We start from the raw sequence: 17,072 nt of genomic DNA, 5'->3' as shown, positions 1-17,072 counted from the left end.
ACATTACTTAGAGCTTTACCTGTATCCCTTGTGCTCTTGATGTCCTTCTACGAGTTCCTACCTCCTCTCCCCCGCCATGAAGATTGCACTGTACACTCTTGCTTCGGAAGAACAGCTATGGCAAGTAATCAAAATTGACAACCAATCACTACACTTTTATGCTAATCTGCTTGGCATGCAGGATCTTGACGAACTATGGCAACGTATGCATGCTGGGTACGTCTGTAGCTCCCATGAATACAGATCTGTCCACCATTATAACCTCTATATCGCAGTTGTGTGGCTTTGTTCATTCTTTCATACGCTGCCTGGAGAAGTTCGCCGTATTTGGATGATGCCACCGTCGGGAAGTTCTGCGTTGTTCGTCGCAAACCGCTATGGGTCATTTCTCTACCAAGTACTCGCAATAGTTTTTGGCTTTCCTGGAACGCATGCCTCCGAGCAACAGTAAGCCTATCGAAAATATTTCAATACTCCTGGCATACCTGAACACAACCACGCAGGTGTTATGGTCTGTTTTACGTCTCCCAGACATTGATGATCTTCACAATAACAACAACGGGCTGTAAGTCATGCACCCTGTTTCACCTCGGACCATTCGACTGATTCGTGTTCGTCGTCACGGTAGTGCTCCTCGCCCACAGGATCTTCGCCATCTACTTCAGAAGCACAGTCGTACTCACTATACTCGGAAGCTTGGTGTTTGCATCAGTCTGCCTCCAAATCTACGTGAGTAGCTGTCTCAATGATCCCAAATGATTTGTTGAATGTTAATGCATACCATGCAGTATATGAGCTTCGTCTTGATAGTCTCCACGAGCGGAACAATATTTACCCCTCTGTCACGGTGCAGCATTATCTCCACCAGCCGTACACTATTCCAGTAAATATGCACTATGTTTCTTCTTTGATCTCAGTGATTCTGATAGCCAGTGAACCCCAGGGATAAGAACGTATTGTCTGACACAAAAATACCAGACGGATTTGAGAAGTCGCACCTGTACACAGTTTTGCTTCGACTCGTGTCTGGGTCTCTTCTCCCCATCGTCTTTGACACTATGGTGATTCTTTTAACGATCAAGAGGACTCTCCGTCACACAGTAGACATGCGCCGCATGCAGCAACATAGCATCACCCAGCTGATACTACGTGACGGTACGTATGCTTGTCTTCCAACTTCTCACAGTTGTTCAAACTCCATCTAATCACCTGGGCCACTCCAGGGCTCCTCTATTATGCGTCAGTATTGTCACCCTCAGGTACCAACGATTTGGATAAAACTGACGGCCTTACTGTACTTACACTATATATGTTCAGAGCGGTACTTCTGATAAATCTTATACAATGTTTCCTGGACCTTGTAAGCCGCCTCCTTTCACTGCTCATTGCACTACATCGCTAACACCGGCTGAATCGAACCCAAAGGATACAATGTTCAGTCGCGACGTAAGTTCAGTCTAATTTCTGAGTGCACCGACATTTATGGTCGCAACGCAGTTTGCAAAAGTTTCCTTGGGGAGCAGCGTACCCACCTTCTTCACGGTGTTCGTTGTCCCTTCTCTAATGACCATCATCGCCTTCTGATTGACCATGCTGCACACTTGAACTGTCGATAGCTTGCCGAGCATGCTTGTCAACCGTCTGGTTCTCAACCTGCGCCAATTCGAGCCGTCCGGGCATCGACCCTCCACATCGAGGACTTGGGGGCCTCCAGTGTCCGCTCCGGCTCTGGACGAGCAGGGACCGCCTCACATCAGAATCGGACCTTCGAAACCGATATATAACGCTGCAGTCAAAAAGATCGCTGGCAATTCAAACTCCGAGCTCTGTATTTCTCGTCCAGAGACGAGAACCGCGATGAAAACAGCCAACACTAGGACAACGCTTGCCTCGATGGGCTACAGCCTCCCTATCGCCCTCGCCTTCGATGGGGAGGAGAGTTTCCTGGAGGATCTTCCAAGCCTTTGGGGTCCTAGCGACGAAGAAGATAACGCTTCGGGAACGAGATGATTCTACGTGGAAGCGGAAAGAGGCTGGCCTCCGTTACACCCTTCTACGCGTTTCTCTACGCCTTTGGCTCATGAGAAGAGATAATGTAAATTGGGTCGTCAACGGTCGTAAATAAATTGCGAAACCCAGTCCAGCGAATACATGAATTGATACGATACTGTACATCAAGATAGCGAGACTTGCAAATCAATCCACCGTGTGTAACCAAAGCATTGAGACAATAACATACGCGCTTTCTATCCCTAGACAACCCACTCAGAGCGAAAATCGTCGATACTTCTTGACTGGCACCACCCACGCATAGCACGTTGAACCAGTAGAAAAGTGAGGGCCGGGATCAAGCCCAGGGATTCTCTTCGTCCCACCTATCCAACGCCCCACCCGCTCCATGTCCACCCACATCCAACCTCGCATGCGGCGGCGGTAACGACGCCCTCGCCACCGTCGCATCCTCCTCCAGCCTCTCCACCTCACCCTCGTCCTTCGGCCCTCTCCTTTCATCCTCCTCCTCCAATTCCTGCTTACTCTCCCTTCCCCACTCCCTCTGCACACCTGGGCTATTGTCATGATCTTCGTAATCCTCACCCTCCACGTCCTCTTCAACTTCGTCCCCCGAGGCGGCGAGGTATCGACGTCGGTAGACTTTCCGGAGTCCACTACCGCGGACGGCGGGTTCTCCACGTCGACGTTCGTTCATCATGTCTTCTTCAGCAGCTTCATCGTCTTCTACGACTAGATCGACTGCGTCTGGTCGAGGTGATTGACCTGGAGGTGTCACTCTTGCTTTGGCTAATCCACGTGAGTCGAGGCTTCCAGACGTAGAGCTTGATGTTGAATTCGACTTCGAGATGGGACGAGGTGAGTGGCGTGGTGAAGGGGCTGGTGATGAACGGTTCAATTGCGAGAAAGATTGCGTGCGGGTCGTCGGTGGAGGTCGAAGGGCCCGTTGGGGCGAGGCGGGAGTGGAGGAGGCGTATGATCTCGACTGCGATTGTAGCGGGGGCGATCTCGTCCACTTGAGCTTGACATCCGTCTGCGGTGACGGGAGGCTCTCCGCTCCCATATCCACCACCCTATAATCCCCCCTCTCCCTCGTCGGCAGCTCCGACCTCGAGGACGTACCCACAGCGCCATAAGTCCCCCTACTCCTGCTCGCCTGTCCACGTGGTGGAGGAATAGACCCCGGTCGTCCATGGAACCACGCACTCCTCTCATCCCTCAATATCCTCTCTTCCTCATCCCACATCCTTCTCCTCGCCTCCTCTGAACTCGCGTCGATACACGGATAACAATAGTCCCCGAAGAGATACTGTTTCGCCTCTTCGTATAGCCTCTCCTCGTCTTCACCCTCTTCACCCTCTCCCACATCTTCAAACTCCAACTCCAACCCCTCCGCTGGATCCGCACCTCGTCTCGCCGGCCTCAAATCCTCCGCCACATGCAAAACATCCTCAATATCCGGATCAAGCAACGGTGCGTGCACCTCTTCAGCCTGATCATCCCCGGCAACCCTCTTCACCACATTATTGATCCCTCTCTGCCACCTCGTCGGTGCCGCCCTCGTCCCTTCTCCAAGCCCAGTCCCGCCATTAGGCAACGGTAACCAATATTTCCCTCTCCCACCTTTGCTATACCTCAACCCCGCCTTGATCCTCCTCTCCCTCCCCTCACCCTGATGCATGAACCCCTCACTCGGCTCAAACTCCCTGTAATCCATCCCCTCACCTCTTAACGTGGCCTTCGAATCCTCCACTACATCCTTGATCCCAAACGCATCCCTGAGCGCATACCACACCGGCATCCTCCCAACATAACTCACCCTCTTCTTCGAATCGATATAATCCGTGTGCGAGAAGGCGTACATGTGCGCCAAAGCGAAGAGGGGCATCTCGAGGCAGATGAGCGTGTCGGTGAGACCAAGAGAGATGTGTTCGTTGTCGGTATAGGGACCGAGACGGCGGATGGCACCGGCAGAGACGAGGAGGGAGACGACGATGGACTGCCAGAAGGAGAAGAACAGGATGCCTTTGACGCAGAGGAATTTGGGCATCGGACTGTGATGGAGGTGGTCAGAATTTTTGGTCACTCTGCTGGTGATACAGGAAAAGACGCACCGGAATGGTTTGAGGTCCTCGGAGATGCAGAGCCAGAACATGGCAAGACAGTACAAGCTGAGACAGATACTCGTGTTGTAAATGATACTGATATAGAGGTAACCCGAGTCGACGCGGAAGTCACCCTCATTGTATTTCCCAACAACCTTGAGAATCAGAGTGGCGACGGCTAGTAGTGGTTTCACCTGCACGTATTCTGTGTCAAATAATTAGATCTGGAGCCACACGCAGAAGGGGGAGAAGACTCACGAAGAATGCCCCGCTTAAGGAAGAGGAATGTGTAAGGATCACTGACGTCGAACTCGCGCTTGAAAATATTGAAGGGGATAGGGGGCGACTTTGGCGCCCGGCCATGTACAAGGATGAGGAGAGATCTTTCACCGCCCAGGTAAGATAACAGGAGATTGAAGAAACAGTATATGACGAATGCCTACCAAACAACGCCACATCGTCAGTTTGTCGTATTATGAGTGGGAGTAGGCTACATACCTCGTAGATATCACGGATCACATCGATGAAGAATGCAGCCTCAAGTGAGAAGAGTGAGATAAGCGAGGAGATGCCATAGAGCGGTACCATGATCATTATTCGAATGACCATTCTGTAAGTGGAATTTAATGGTCAGTACACATATATTCCTGGGGAGGCGGAGCAGCGGTCAGCACCATGAGGGAAGAGACAGGTAACAGAACAAGCAGGATTTTAGACTGGAAGAGAAGAGAAACATCTGTACGACTGGCCTGCAGAGCTAAATGCCTTTCCTGGAGCACCTATGGTGTCTCTGGGTTCGATGATGCATGGGTGAAGCAAATCTCATTAGACTAGCGACAGACCCTTCCGAAGATGCTCTCTGCTTGAACCAAACGCCTATGCACTCACAAAAACGGGGCCGGGCATGCAACATCAAATGATGCAGGCGTTCGCTGGGACGGAACTCTACCTAAGTGTGCGTCGTTCAAATGCTTCTGCGGCATCAAGAGTTCTGGCTCCTTTTGTCAGCCTCCCTTCCTAAAGAAGACACGGGAACCTGTCCACAACGAGTTCAAACGCGTCATCGCTCATTACCCTTGACCAAATTGTGGCGCGGGGTGCCAATTCATGCAGCCGAGTGGAATATATGGTGAATTTCAGCAGGGAGCTACTGTGGCGAAGCAACGGTGAGCATAACAGAGTCACTGACTTCATCAGATTGTTCGCTCGAGCGCAAGAAACTCTCATGACTTGCGTCATGAAGTTAAGCAGCACTAGTAAACCCCCTCGCCTCTGTAGGCAAAAAATGCGAAATGCGCCGCTGACCACGAATCAGGGAAGGCCAACGGTTCTCAATGACGTCTGTCATACATATCATGCATACCCGTCAACCAGAGGAAGGTCTCAGGTCTCCCTTGCCTTGAATTGACAGAGTAACAGTGTTCGCACATTCCTCAGTGCGAGCTGCTCTCCCTACACGGTGCAAAGAAAGACGGATGAATCGCTCGTAGAACGTACCGTTGCAATATAGGCTTCCTATAGTTCTTCAGGTGAAGAAACACAGACATTGTCGACACCACCGTCGCAAACACCGTCGCCAGTCCGGCCGCAATGAGGATTGATTTCGGTAGGGCAGAACCAGTACCGCCAGACTCCGTTGGGTCGTTGTCGGCAGGTGATATCAGTGGTTGAGCATAATTAGATAGGCTATTTACCACCGGTGAAAAAACACTGGAGAAGGATAAGGGCGTTGTAAGCTGAAAGGGCTCGGAGGCCATTGGGGACTGTGGTGCTCTACGCCCAAAGGCGGAAGCGAGGTTGGTCTTTGTATAAGAACGAGATATTCTTCGGCTCGGTGTTCGACGTTCGAGTCAGTGAATGTATATGGCGCAGTCGTGCGTAGTCTTTACGGTGGGTATTGAAGGTCGCGTGAGGTAGAGACGAAGAGCCACAGACACGGTGGATGCGCAGACCAAAGGGTAGAATAAGCGCTCGAGCGGAACAGAGTCTAGATAAGCGCCGATGACGCAGGACGAGTGGCGCACTTGTGCCACACAACTCCTTTCCTTTCCCCTATCCGAGTCCGTGCGTGAGCCTGGTCTCCCTGTCCGTATTACAGTGGAAGCAGAGTCCAACCGTCAAAATTATTCGGGTGTATCGTAATATACGTATCTCACTTGCCACGAACGTAAATAGCGAACAAGGGAGAGCATCAGGAAACAGGGAAACGGTACGTTGGAGGACAAGAAAAGAATAATGACATCCCGGGGTCAGGCCATGCCTCGAATCATCCTTCGAAAAGTCTAGAACCACGGTGAGAGATACAGAGATGGGATTGTTCCGTCCGAGTAGACGAAATCAGCAATCCAAGGGAAATTTTTGCAACCCACAAAACTAAACCTCATCATCTTCGCTATCTTCCCCCGGAACCTCCCCATCTGTTTCAGCCAAACATTCTGGACCCCACACCACCCGATCTACCAGACCCTGCAGCTCCGTCAAATCCGCTACTCCGACCTTACACCCCTTGAATGAGAGGAGAGATAGTCTGGGCAGGCCCGCATCGTCTCTCTGTTGAAGCGCAAAGCCCAGCGCGCCGTCGATCGTTTCCATGTATAAGTCAGTCCCGTCAATCACAAGGGTGTGAAGGCTGTTGAGGTGAGTGTGGGCCTTGCGGACAGCAGCTGCGGTGATAGACCGAGTCATCATGATCCTCACGAACGGAGGCAGCTTTTGATAGTCCTGGGGAATCGCAGACGCCACTTTCTTGAAGTCCGAAGCGGTTTCGAGGAAAATGCAGATGGAGGCGGCAGATTCGGGGTCGACGAAGAGGGATTCGAGCAAAGGGGTGTTCAGCAGAATATTAAACCATAGGCGTACATAACACGGTGCGTCCGTGACGATAGTAGAACTGATGCCGGTGACGAAATCCAACGGAAGTTTTTCCCATATGAGATGAGCGAGTTGGCATGAAAAGCCGCTCAAATCCCCACGGCTTTCGTCTCCAGTGTTCCACGAAAGCGTGAAGTCGGGCTGAATGGTGCTTCGTCCCAAAAAAGAAGTAGCGGACAGGCTATCGGGGGGTAATGTATCGTTAGGGTCGGTTGTGAAGGCGCAGAACCGCATGACCTGATAGTGGTCATCGTCGGTTATATCTAAGGATACATGTCGGAAGGGAAGTCCACATTCATCTTGGTGGCGTGTGTATTGGGACTCGAGGCTTGAAAAGACCGCTTTCCATGCCTGGCCGTCGAAGGAGAGTACACCATTGTACTCGTTCGTTAAACCATCGAGAACTTCAAGAGGCGGAGAAAGATCGAGATCCATGATTGTTCTGGCGGGGAGGGAAATATGACCGAGTAAACGTACGTATTGTGCAGGTGGACCTTGGAAGCGCAGCATGCCCAGGGAAGGCAGAGATATTTGAGCGGAACTAGGATTGGCTACGAAGGGAATGTGTGCCGCTCCACTGCTCGGTTTTTCTTCTATCGTGATAGCAAGCTTTCCGAGAGATGGGGTATGCTGAAGCAGCGGTATGATCGTTTTAACTTTGTCGCAGCGAATTGACAGATTCGTAAGGTTTTTAGCGAAAGGCATCGTCGGTGACGATACGAATGAGCAGTCATACAAAAATAATGTCGTGAGGGATGGGAAATCCAGGTTGAGGAAATCCGTGGGTATCAACAAGCGCTCGTAGTCCATGATCGCATGGCAGCAGATTGTCAAGGACGTCAAGATTGGTGCGTGATGATCGCGAAAAGTGTCGAGCATTCGGCCCATCGCTGTCGAAGAAGTGTATGACATCCTCAAGGAATGAATGCGCGAGCTGATAGGTTTGACAAATCTACGCGCCCAAGCGCTTGAGTGAGTGAGAGCAGTCATGTCGAGGTTTAGGGAGAGGGGAAGCTCCTTCGAGTTTTTGATCATGAACTCTGCGAGATCAGGAAATGTCGAGATGATGTTGGTCCAAATAGGACCGAAGTCCAATAAGATTTGGCGCCAACGGCGGCAGACGTGAATGATGCTCATCCAGGTACTATTCCACGAGTCGACGCCAATCAGATTGCTGGGGATATGGTACTGAAAAATCTCGATGAGCGCGTCGTCTGGCAGACGAGATATTGGTGAGAGGGACATTGATATGCCCGACTTGGTGTGGCAGAAGCTCTGTTAACCCTAGAGAGACTTGCAGTATATGTCAATGACCGGTATCTAAATGGAGCTCATTTTTGTCAGTGACTTCTGGTATCAAAGTATTGCCCGTTGAAGCACGCACCAGTGTAAGGACCCTGAATTAACCCAGGAGTCACCGTCGCGCCGTCTGAGTCTGATAGCGTTGTAGAGTCAGCCACTGTGAAACAAATCATAACCAGATGTAGAGAGAAAGAAGACGCACAATTTGAGCAAGACGTGTAGAGGGTAAGGCGCGTCCTCATGCATGCATCGAAAGATGAGAGAAGACGTGGAGTGGTTCACTGTTTACCGGCAGACACCGAAGCTGAGTTCGAAACCACACATAAATATCTCGCCCAAGGTTCAACTCGAAAAGAATATTACATCGTCCTCAACAGAATAGGACACAGGTCCTTTGTCCTGCCATTTGTGGTTGGTTTTCTCTTCGTGGCCTAGGCTCACCGTACATACTTTGATGGATGCTGGACTCGTGCGCCTGTAACCTTGTGACTCGAGTCGAGTCGTTGTCCGTCCCTGTCTCGCCGTACCAGTTCTCTGCAAGAGCGGGCACGTGTGTCTCTGTTCGATTGAAGCAGGCTCTTCACAAGGAGTCGCGTATATCTGTACTCTTGCACAACCCCCTTTGTGTTTAAGGTGAGTCTCATTGTGCGGGCATGGTTGTCTCTAAAGTACTCTCGACCTCATTATCGATGTACTTACTGTACTGCAGATGACCCTCAACCACCTAGCTCCCGAGTTGCTCACGCGCATCTTCGAATTCGTGGTCGAAGATGCCGGTGAAGTAACCAAGGAGGCTTTACGCTCGTTGTCGCTCGTCAACACGCAATTCTTCCAGGTCATGGAACCTATCCGATTTCGATCCTTCACCGTATCATCTTCGGTTCAGCTCAATCGACTCATGCTGAGAATTACGGACCATCCTGAGAGACGAGGTTACGTTCGGGAGCTGCATTTTTTTGATTACAAGAGGTTGGCAATTTCTCACCTTACCGGAAGGACACTTTTCCTGACTACCCGGCCACGACACTTAGGCCACCGAACGCCCCGCCTGACGAACCAGACGCATTCGTATTCCTCGAGCTCCTTCGTCTCGTCTCGCCAACACTCCACACACTGAGCTGTACCCTCTTCCACACGTATCCGTCCGTGGCCACCCCTCTCGAAATGCGCAGACCCGCTCTACTCTCCAGCATATTCCTCACACCACTTCCGTTTCTCCAATCGCTCACACTTCGTGTCCATCATCTCGTTGAAATCCCCGCAAAAACCGTGACGGAGATACAGATGCCTTCGTTGCGCACAATGCACCTGTCCGCGAAATTTCGCACCCCGCCGTCCAGAAAGGGCGAGTACGCCGCATATTTTGCCCCGGATAGTGACGACGACGACGACGACGACGTTGATAAGGACAGTGATATAGAAGAGGATTCGGAAGTACACGCCATTGCCTCCATCGCCCGCGCCCTTCCCTCTCTGAAGACCCTCATGATCTCTGGCCTCTTCGACTTCTACTCGTTCCGATACAGCGCTGGTCTGAAGCATGGCAGGGACGCCATTGGACACTTGCGCAAGAGCGAGCTCACCACCCCCAAGGTCTCCATTCCCTCCTCTCCATCACTCCAACTTCCATCAAACCTTCGCCGCATCGTCTGCCAACAGTACTTCTCCAGCTCAGGGACTCCGTTTGACTCGACCTCCTTAGATCTAGATCTGGAGCCTATCGCGGTTGAGGAAGGAATCGTGTGGTTGCCTAATATGAGGTGCCCGTCTCTAGAGGACTGGCAGAAATTAGTTCGTTGGGATGGGAGGGAGGCATTCAGGGGCTCGGATGTCATCGAAGCGTTTCCGATTTCTTCTTTCCCATTGCTAGTACATTCTTTGTCTGCTATGAGACCGCCGCAACCGACCGGGTTCATGATTCATGATTGATGTTCGAAGGATGGAGCACAGTCGATTGTGCATAGTTTCTTTACGATGATGTTTCATTGCCACCGGTGCGGTCAATTGTGATGGATGTAAAGTGCTGTTGTATGTACAAATGGGATGTATGCATGCGATTATGCTCGAGAGCTGAAAGAGAATCTATAGATAGTTGTGATACCACGAATCGAATGCACTGAACAAAGCGATCGAAAGCAACAAGATGGTCCTGAACAATGAACAACCTGAAGTCCTGTGGATTGAATGCAAGGACGTTCAAAGCGAGAAACCTTCGCTAAACTCGAACATGCTACAAAGCCGAGGCTACGACGCCTGAGCATTCGGCGCCTGCGAAATTTCCGGCCTTTCACCAACTAACACTCCATCCGTCGCAGCTTTCTTCTTCTTTTTATTTTTCTTCCGAGGGGGCACAGAGCTCGAACGAGACCCTTGCTCATCTGTCCCACCCACTTCGGAAGCGAGGACGACGTCAGTCTTTTTCTCCTCCCGCTTGGCCTTCTTCTCCCCACCCGGCAGTTGTTTTTTCTTCGACGGCTGGTCAGTAGAAGGGTCGGGATGTAGTGTCTCCTGCGCGGTGGAATGTTCCTGACTCGTCGACGCCACTTCGGAAGCAACTATGACTGTGGCCTTCTCTGCTTCCCGTCTTGCCTTCCGCTCTGCACGCGTCCATCGTGGCGCTTTTGGGGGCAGTTGATTGGGATTGGTAGAGGAGGCGTCCCGAGATGATGGGTCTGGAAGAGGTACATCTTGCACTGTTGAAGGGAGATCCTGACCGGACGGCCGTGGTGCAGGTGTATCCTGCTGAACGTCGACAGCCTTCGCTTTCGCCTTATCAGCGTGTGTCGGAAATTTGGGCATGCGAGATGGGCCTGCTGACGAAGATGGCTGGAGCAGTTGATTGGTAGAAGGGGCGTCCCGAGCTGTTGAGTCTGGAAGATGCACATCTTGCACTGAAGGGAGATCCTGACCGGACGGTCGTGGCGTGGCGGTGTCCTGCTTTGTAGCCTGCTGAACGTCGACTGTCTTGGCCTTGGCCTTATCAGCGCGTTTCGGAAATTGGGGCTTGCGAGATGGGCCTGCGGACGAAGACGGCTGCCCGTCCCTCTGAGCACGTATACCAGCCAACGACTTCTCCAAAAGTGCAGTCGCTTCGGAACGTACTACTTCGCGTTCCTTTCCCTTCTTCGTCTGCCCCTTGATATCCGTGGCGGTCGACAGTTCCGACGATTTTGGCGGAGAACGAGTGGAGGGATCGGTAGACGGTCCCGCAGTAGGTTGCTCGACCGGTTGCTTTGCGAATGGTACTGTCGACGTGCTCGGCACAGGTTCTCCTTCCTTTGTTGGAAGGCCGCTCTGACCCTGAGACGATTTCGGCGGAGAAGGAGCAGTCGGATCGTTAGACGGCCCCACGGCAGGTCGCTCGACCGGTTTCTTTGCGACTTGTACCGTCGACGTGCTCGGCCCAGCCTCTCCCTCCTTCACCGGAAGATGACTCTGACCCTGACCCGTCTCTTTCCTCGCCGGTCGATCACCATTATCCCTCACTCCCCCGCCTCTTCCCTTCTTCCCACGTCCCCCTCCTCTCATCCCCATCCCCCGCCCAGCACCCTTCTTCCCTCTCGCCCCCAAAATCTCGTCCCACAGACTCGCGTCCTCTTCGTCCGATTCGACCACCGAGCTTTCCGTCGGCATGACGTCGCTCCACGTACCCCCCAAACTCAACAGCATATACACCCTTTGACAATCCGCTCTGAAGCGCTCAATCGTGGAGATCCTGATCGCGCTGGTGACATTCTGTAGATGGAACATCCGCGAGGTATTGTAAGTTTCGGAACGGAACGAGGGAGAAGGGGAGAGGAGAGGTAAGGAGGAGAGCGAGGGGAATAAGAAACGAACCTTCTGCGCGATGAACGGATCCCGCACACATAAAGGCGCGGCGGACCAATTCGGCTGTTGTTCGTCGTCTCTAGATAAGATCGATTCCCCCGCTTCCGACTGGGCGATATCATCGTCGGCGGTGACGGTGAGAGCGACGTCCTGTTCCACGACGTTGGAAGCGCCGGCCAGGAGCTGGACTTCCTCCGTGGTGGAATCCTTCTTGACCTCCTCCGTGGTAGAATCCTTCTCGACCTCCTGCGATTTTTTCAGCTCGGACAAAAGAGTCGCTGCTATGGGGTGAACGTTGTCCTGCGTGGGTGTATCGGAGTCGTGGGCAGGTGTCGTTTCGGTAGGTATGGCATTGCTGGCCATATCGGCGGCATCTTCGTGGGCTATCTGTGGCGATTCCGCCTCCTGAAGATCGTCCACAAGTTTGACCTCAAGATCTGGCAGAATCTCGACAAGTGGCACCTCTACTTGTCCTCCTTCCCCATCCGCCTCCACCGTGGTATTTTCCACCTTCCCATCTGCCGTAGAGAGCGACGTGACCGATTGCTTGGGTTCGTGCCCTAACAATAGACTGTCAACAGCCGGTCCAGTCGCGTCAACAACATAGTCTCACCTTCAGCCTTCACCTCTCCACTAAACGGCACAGGCGCACCCGTAATGGCTTTGCCCTTATACGGATGCTGCCTTGCGATCAACCCTCCATGCCGAATACTCACCAGATCATCCCCATATCGGTGTTCGTGGCCCCAATAACTGTACATATTGAAAAAGGAAGAAAAGAAAATCGCATACAAACGGTATTCAGCAACGGATAATGGCTCAGAAACAAAGACAAAGGCAAAGGACTCACTAAAACCACTCCGCCAGCGCCTCCGCCAACTCCACCTCCCGCGGTGGTTCCCAAGTGAGCACGTCCTTCCTCCACCGCACATCGCACTTGACCCTCATCCCGTGCTTTTTCGTCCTCAACCAGAACACACGTTCCCGCCTGCTCATCCCTTCCTCGTCCTGCAGATTCGGAAGCAAGCCCTTCATCTGTTGGCTAGCAATAAGTCGCTTGACCTCGAAAACACACATCATGCAATGACATGGCAAGAAGCAAAAAAAAAACCCCACCTGAAAGAACGCAATACTCATCACCGTCAACGCATAACTACTAAACGACACCGCCCCCTGCCTCCCGCTCGGATTATTCAACCCATGCACCCCCGCCCATTTCTTGATAGCGCTCAGGAGCGGCCGGAGCACGGGCAGGAGCTCGATGTAGCGCGCGATGAGCTCGGTGTTTTTCACGCCGAGACGGTCGTTGATGTTGATGTCGCAGTGGATGTTCGTGCGTGGGTCTTTGAATTTAACTGTGGGGCGCGGGAGAGGCGTGAGCATGAGCGTGAGAGAAAGTGCCGGGAGGGGGGAGGGGGACATGGAGGTGCGAGAACGATGGATGGAGTGGAGGACACAACAGACATGCCTATGGGTACGGTAGCGCCAGGTATACACTCAACACTCACAAACCCAGCCCGCTGAAGCGCACGTCCCAATTTTCTGTCGAGCAACGCATCGTCAAACGTAGGCCTCCATACAACGAATCTCCAACGACAGACCTGATATTATAGACCGCTTTTTTGAAAGAGAGAATTATTTTTGGTCAGCTCAGATCTGATGGTGCCGAGAATGAAGAGAGAGAGTAGTTACGTGGTAAAGAATTGAGGTTCACATCCGGCGAAAACCCAGCCGGCCTCTCCGGGTCCTAATGCACATCCAAAAAGCCCCCACAACACCGTCAGCAGTCAGCATCACCTAACCTGCTGAACAGTCAACAGGAAAAAGCGTCAAAAAAACGCACGATGACGACCAAATCCAAATCACTCCCCGCCGAATCCGTCCCATACTGCGTGCTCCCGAAACATTGCACGCGATACTGTGCGCCGTAGGTGGACTTGACGACGTAGGTCACTTTGCCGATCGTTTTTGCGCGCTGTTCGAGGATGGAGGGCGCGACGGGGGTTATCTATTTTGGGGGCGAGTGCGGATGCGAGTGCGGGTGGGGGGTACAGGTGCGGGTGCGAGTGCGAGTTTGAAGGAAACGAAATGGAGTGTATCAGCCAAAAAGAAACGGATCGAAATGGAACGTGACGGAATGAATTGACTGAAAAGCTTACAACAAAAACATCCATCCCCTCCTCAAGCCTCGCTCCCAACCTCGCAGACGTGTGGAAACCCCTGAGCATAGAGCCTCCACCCGCCGCCGCCACCACCATCGATTCCACAGGCATACGCGATGCGGACCTCGCAGGCAAAGGTGAAGCAGACCCCACAGGTATAGGCGACGCAACCCGACTCCCACTTCTACTCCGACTCCTACTCTGAGCCCTACTCATACCACCCGCCCTCCCAACATCCGCCACCGTCCCCGTCTCACCAACCCGTCTCGCCCCATCCGCATCCGCATCCGCATCCGCATCCGTATACACGCCTGCAGATGAAGCTATAACTCCATCCTTCTCCTTCTCCGCCTCCACATCCACAGCATCCATCGCGTTTGAAGCACCCTCAAGGGCCCCATTCGCCGCACGTTCCCTCTCCCTCTCCCTCGCACGAAACCGCTCCCTCTCGCTCCCCCTTATCCTCACCCCAAACTCCCCCTCCGCACGCTTTCCCTCCCTCTCCCCCTGACCCTTCCTTCCCCCCTCCCTTGCACTCAAGCCCAGCCCAGAAACACCACCAAGTCCCTCAAACGGCCCAAACACCGCCCCGAGCGGCGCCCCAGCCTGCAGCTTAGCCAGCGCGATGGTAGAGACTGCGAAGAGGCGGGTGAGGGAGGCGCGGGAGATGTGTGAGGCGAGGTTCTGTGTTTATTGATTGGGGGAGTTTTTGAGAGGGAAAGGAATGTGAGTTAGCGTGATTAATCATCTACACATCAAGATCAAGAAAAGGGAGGAGCATTCGAGTACGAGGAGACAAGACGAGGACGAGGACGAGAAAAAAGAAAACGTACATGGGACGGCACGAAAGGGTCGGGCAGGACGAACATCGCGTTGGCATCGGTGATGTTGGCATTGGCAGTACCCGGCGTGGTTGTCTTCTTCGGGGTGGCGGTCGTGGAAGTCGTGGAAGTCGTGGCAATTCTCTCTGTGGCAGTCGAGGGCTCGATGTTGGTAGTGGCAGCCGTCTCGGTCGTGGCAGTCGTCTCAGTTCCAGTGGTCGTAGTTGCGGTCCCGGCAGCCTTCCCAGTCGCAGTCGTCTCGGTGGTGGCGCCCGACCCGAAAACCCTCGACGGTCGAACCTCAACGTTAAGGACGACAGACGGTCCTTTCGAATTCACGTGCAGCTTGAGGTCGCAGAACCATCTATATACATGCAAAAGCATAAAGACAAAGATGAGCACAAAACGGTCGAACGGTGCTTCCCCCAACGAAGAAAACCAACAGCGACAGAAAAAGCAGAGCAGAGGGATTTTTGCAGGGTGCGAAAACTCACCCAAAAAACGCACCCAAACTCCTCGCATGACCCGGGAATCGAAAGTCGGCCGGAGGTGATGGCGCGGGTAGGGAGATATCGAGGGGTTGGGAGGTTAGTGTCCATTTGTTTTCTGGGGGAGTTTGTATGTAGGCGGGTAGCCAGAATGTGGATGTGCTTGACGGGGAGGTGGACGGTGTAGGGAAAGGGGGAGGGGGAGGGGGAGCGAGAGGAAGAGGGCCGGAGCGTATGGGTTTGCGTTTCGAGGCTACTTGTTCGGCCGCTGGGACGAGCCGGTCCTAATCAACCTTCTAAGCACGCGAACATACACATAGCGCAGAGCAGACCCAGACAAAAAACGACAAACCTGAACGAACTTGCAAACCAACACCGCAAGCACACTCGGCTCGACATCCCTTACACCCCACGACCTCACCCAAATCTGCAGCAAACCCAAAAACTCTCGGCCCCTCTTCACGTCGCGCGAGTAATATCCCTGGAGGAGATTGAGGAGGGAGGCGAGGGGTGCGCCGGGGAGGGTGAGGTGGAAGGGGGAGGGGTGGGAGGCATGCAGAGTTAGTGGGTATTTGTATTGTAGCGTGTTTGCGTTCGACGAGGGGGAAGAGGGAGAGGAGGATTTGGACTTGGATTTAGACTTTTGGGAGGGTGGGTGCGGAGGTTTGAATGGGATGGGAGGGTATGAGGGCCAGGGAATGCCGGGATCGGGGAGGACGAGGGGTTGTGTGATTGTTTCTGTGGCGGAGAGCTGCGAGGCGCGATGTGGGAAGTTAGGCATTGGGAAGGTGCCGTTGAAGCCTGCGCGTAGGAGGAGGGAGGCTACCCAGCTAAATCATAACAGTAACAATAACGGCATTAAGAATGGGCGGGCGGGTGGGTGGATGGACGGGACGAGACGAGACGGACTGACCTCGGGTCGTACATGAGCGGGAGGTCGTCCAGGTCTACGTCTGGCGTCAGGCCATGCTCGTACTTCGTGTCCTGTCCGAGACGTCAGCTCTGGTTATATTATATCATTATGTGGAGAGGGTCGGACGCACGACGATATACAGCTCGAGAGGAGGCCCGTAGATGTCCTGTCCGTATTTGTGGAAGCTGTAGTCATCCACGCTGAATCGACCGTCGTATTCAGCACCGATGGTCTTGTTCAGGCGGGTCAAGAGTGCTTCACGGGATTGCTTCGTGGTCTCATCGACTGCAAAAGACTGAGAAGAGATCAGGGGATATATGACGAGCGGTTTTGGTTTCAATTCACCTTGAGGATGAAGGCGGCGTCCCTGTTCAGGCTGGGATGGAACTTAGAGGGCTGGTGGTCCATGGTGTAGTACTTGTTGAACACCCTCTGCAGTCTGCTGCCCGTCACGGTCAACGGTGAATGAACATACACGCGTCTGATTGTCGTGGACAGCGCTCGGACGAGGCGCATCGACAAGAGTGGGATGAGGAACGCAGAAATAACGCTGCAGGTTCAGGACAACTCGT

The 17,072-nt window shown here is 53.1% G+C and overlaps 5 protein-coding genes across 5 annotated transcripts; 1 reads left to right on the top strand and 4 right to left on the bottom strand.

Annotated features, from left to right (window-relative positions):
- Positions 1-76: 76 nt before the first annotated feature.
- STEHIDRAFT_159604 (uncharacterized protein) lies at positions 77-2,010 on the top strand (the record flags this gene model as incomplete). Its single annotated transcript, XM_007307027.1, has 11 exons — positions 77-124; positions 182-216; positions 276-447; positions 504-565; positions 629-729; positions 789-883; positions 930-1,155; positions 1,224-1,294; positions 1,366-1,446; positions 1,498-1,544; positions 1,617-2,010. 11 exons carry the CDS (start codon positions 77-79, stop codon positions 2,008-2,010), a joined length of 1,332 nt encoding a protein of 443 aa, XP_007307089.1.
- A 100-nt stretch (positions 2,011-2,110) lies between these two features.
- Positions 2,111-5,994, bottom strand: STEHIDRAFT_123547 (DUF300-domain-containing protein). Its single transcript, XM_007307026.1, has 5 exons — positions 5,613-5,994; positions 4,614-4,725; positions 4,374-4,554; positions 4,125-4,320; positions 2,111-4,064 (listed from the first exon to the last, which is right to left on the bottom strand). The coding sequence occupies exons 1-5, from the start codon at positions 5,870-5,872 to the stop codon at positions 2,348-2,350; spliced, it is 2,466 nt and encodes an 821-aa protein (XP_007307088.1). The 5' UTR covers positions 5,873-5,994; the 3' UTR covers positions 2,111-2,347.
- A 233-nt stretch (positions 5,995-6,227) lies between these two features.
- Positions 6,228-8,231, bottom strand: STEHIDRAFT_170416 (uncharacterized protein; the record flags this gene model as incomplete). The annotated part of the gene is made up of 1 exon (XM_007307025.1): positions 6,228-8,231. The coding sequence occupies one exon, from the start codon at positions 8,229-8,231 to the stop codon at positions 6,489-6,491; it is 1,743 nt and encodes a 580-aa protein (XP_007307087.1). The 3' UTR covers positions 6,228-6,488.
- A 428-nt stretch (positions 8,232-8,659) lies between these two features.
- Positions 8,660-15,693, bottom strand: STEHIDRAFT_170415 (uncharacterized protein). The gene is made up of 14 exons (XM_007307024.1): positions 15,594-15,693; positions 15,112-15,463; positions 14,276-14,962; positions 13,960-14,124; positions 13,809-13,863; positions 13,718-13,733; positions 13,585-13,658; positions 13,233-13,471; positions 12,967-13,151; positions 12,730-12,869; positions 12,126-12,676; positions 9,320-12,023; positions 8,998-9,257; positions 8,660-8,921 (listed from the first exon to the last, which is right to left on the bottom strand). The coding sequence occupies exons 2-12, from the start codon at positions 15,145-15,147 to the stop codon at positions 10,533-10,535; spliced, it is 3,639 nt and encodes a 1,212-aa protein (XP_007307086.1). The 5' UTR covers positions 15,148-15,463; positions 15,594-15,693; the 3' UTR covers positions 8,660-8,921; positions 8,998-9,257; positions 9,320-10,532.
- Positions 15,694-16,193: 500 nt separating this feature from the next.
- On the bottom strand, positions 16,194-17,029 carry STEHIDRAFT_123546 (uncharacterized protein; the record flags this gene model as incomplete). Its single annotated transcript, XM_007307023.1, has 4 exons — positions 16,846-17,029; positions 16,631-16,795; positions 16,501-16,571; positions 16,194-16,417 (listed from the first exon to the last, which is right to left on the bottom strand). Coding segments are annotated over exons 1-4 (494 nt in total), but the record flags the coding sequence as incomplete, so codon positions are not given.
- Between the last annotated feature and the right edge of the window lie 43 nt (positions 17,030-17,072).

The sequence above is a fragment of the Stereum hirsutum genome, assembly GCF_000264905.1.
Source record: "Stereum hirsutum FP-91666 SS1 unplaced genomic scaffold STEHIscaffold_12, whole genome shotgun sequence".
Lineage (NCBI taxonomy): Eukaryota > Fungi > Basidiomycota > Agaricomycetes > Russulales > Stereaceae > Stereum > Stereum hirsutum.
This window is presented reverse-complemented; position numbering and strand designations above follow the sequence as displayed.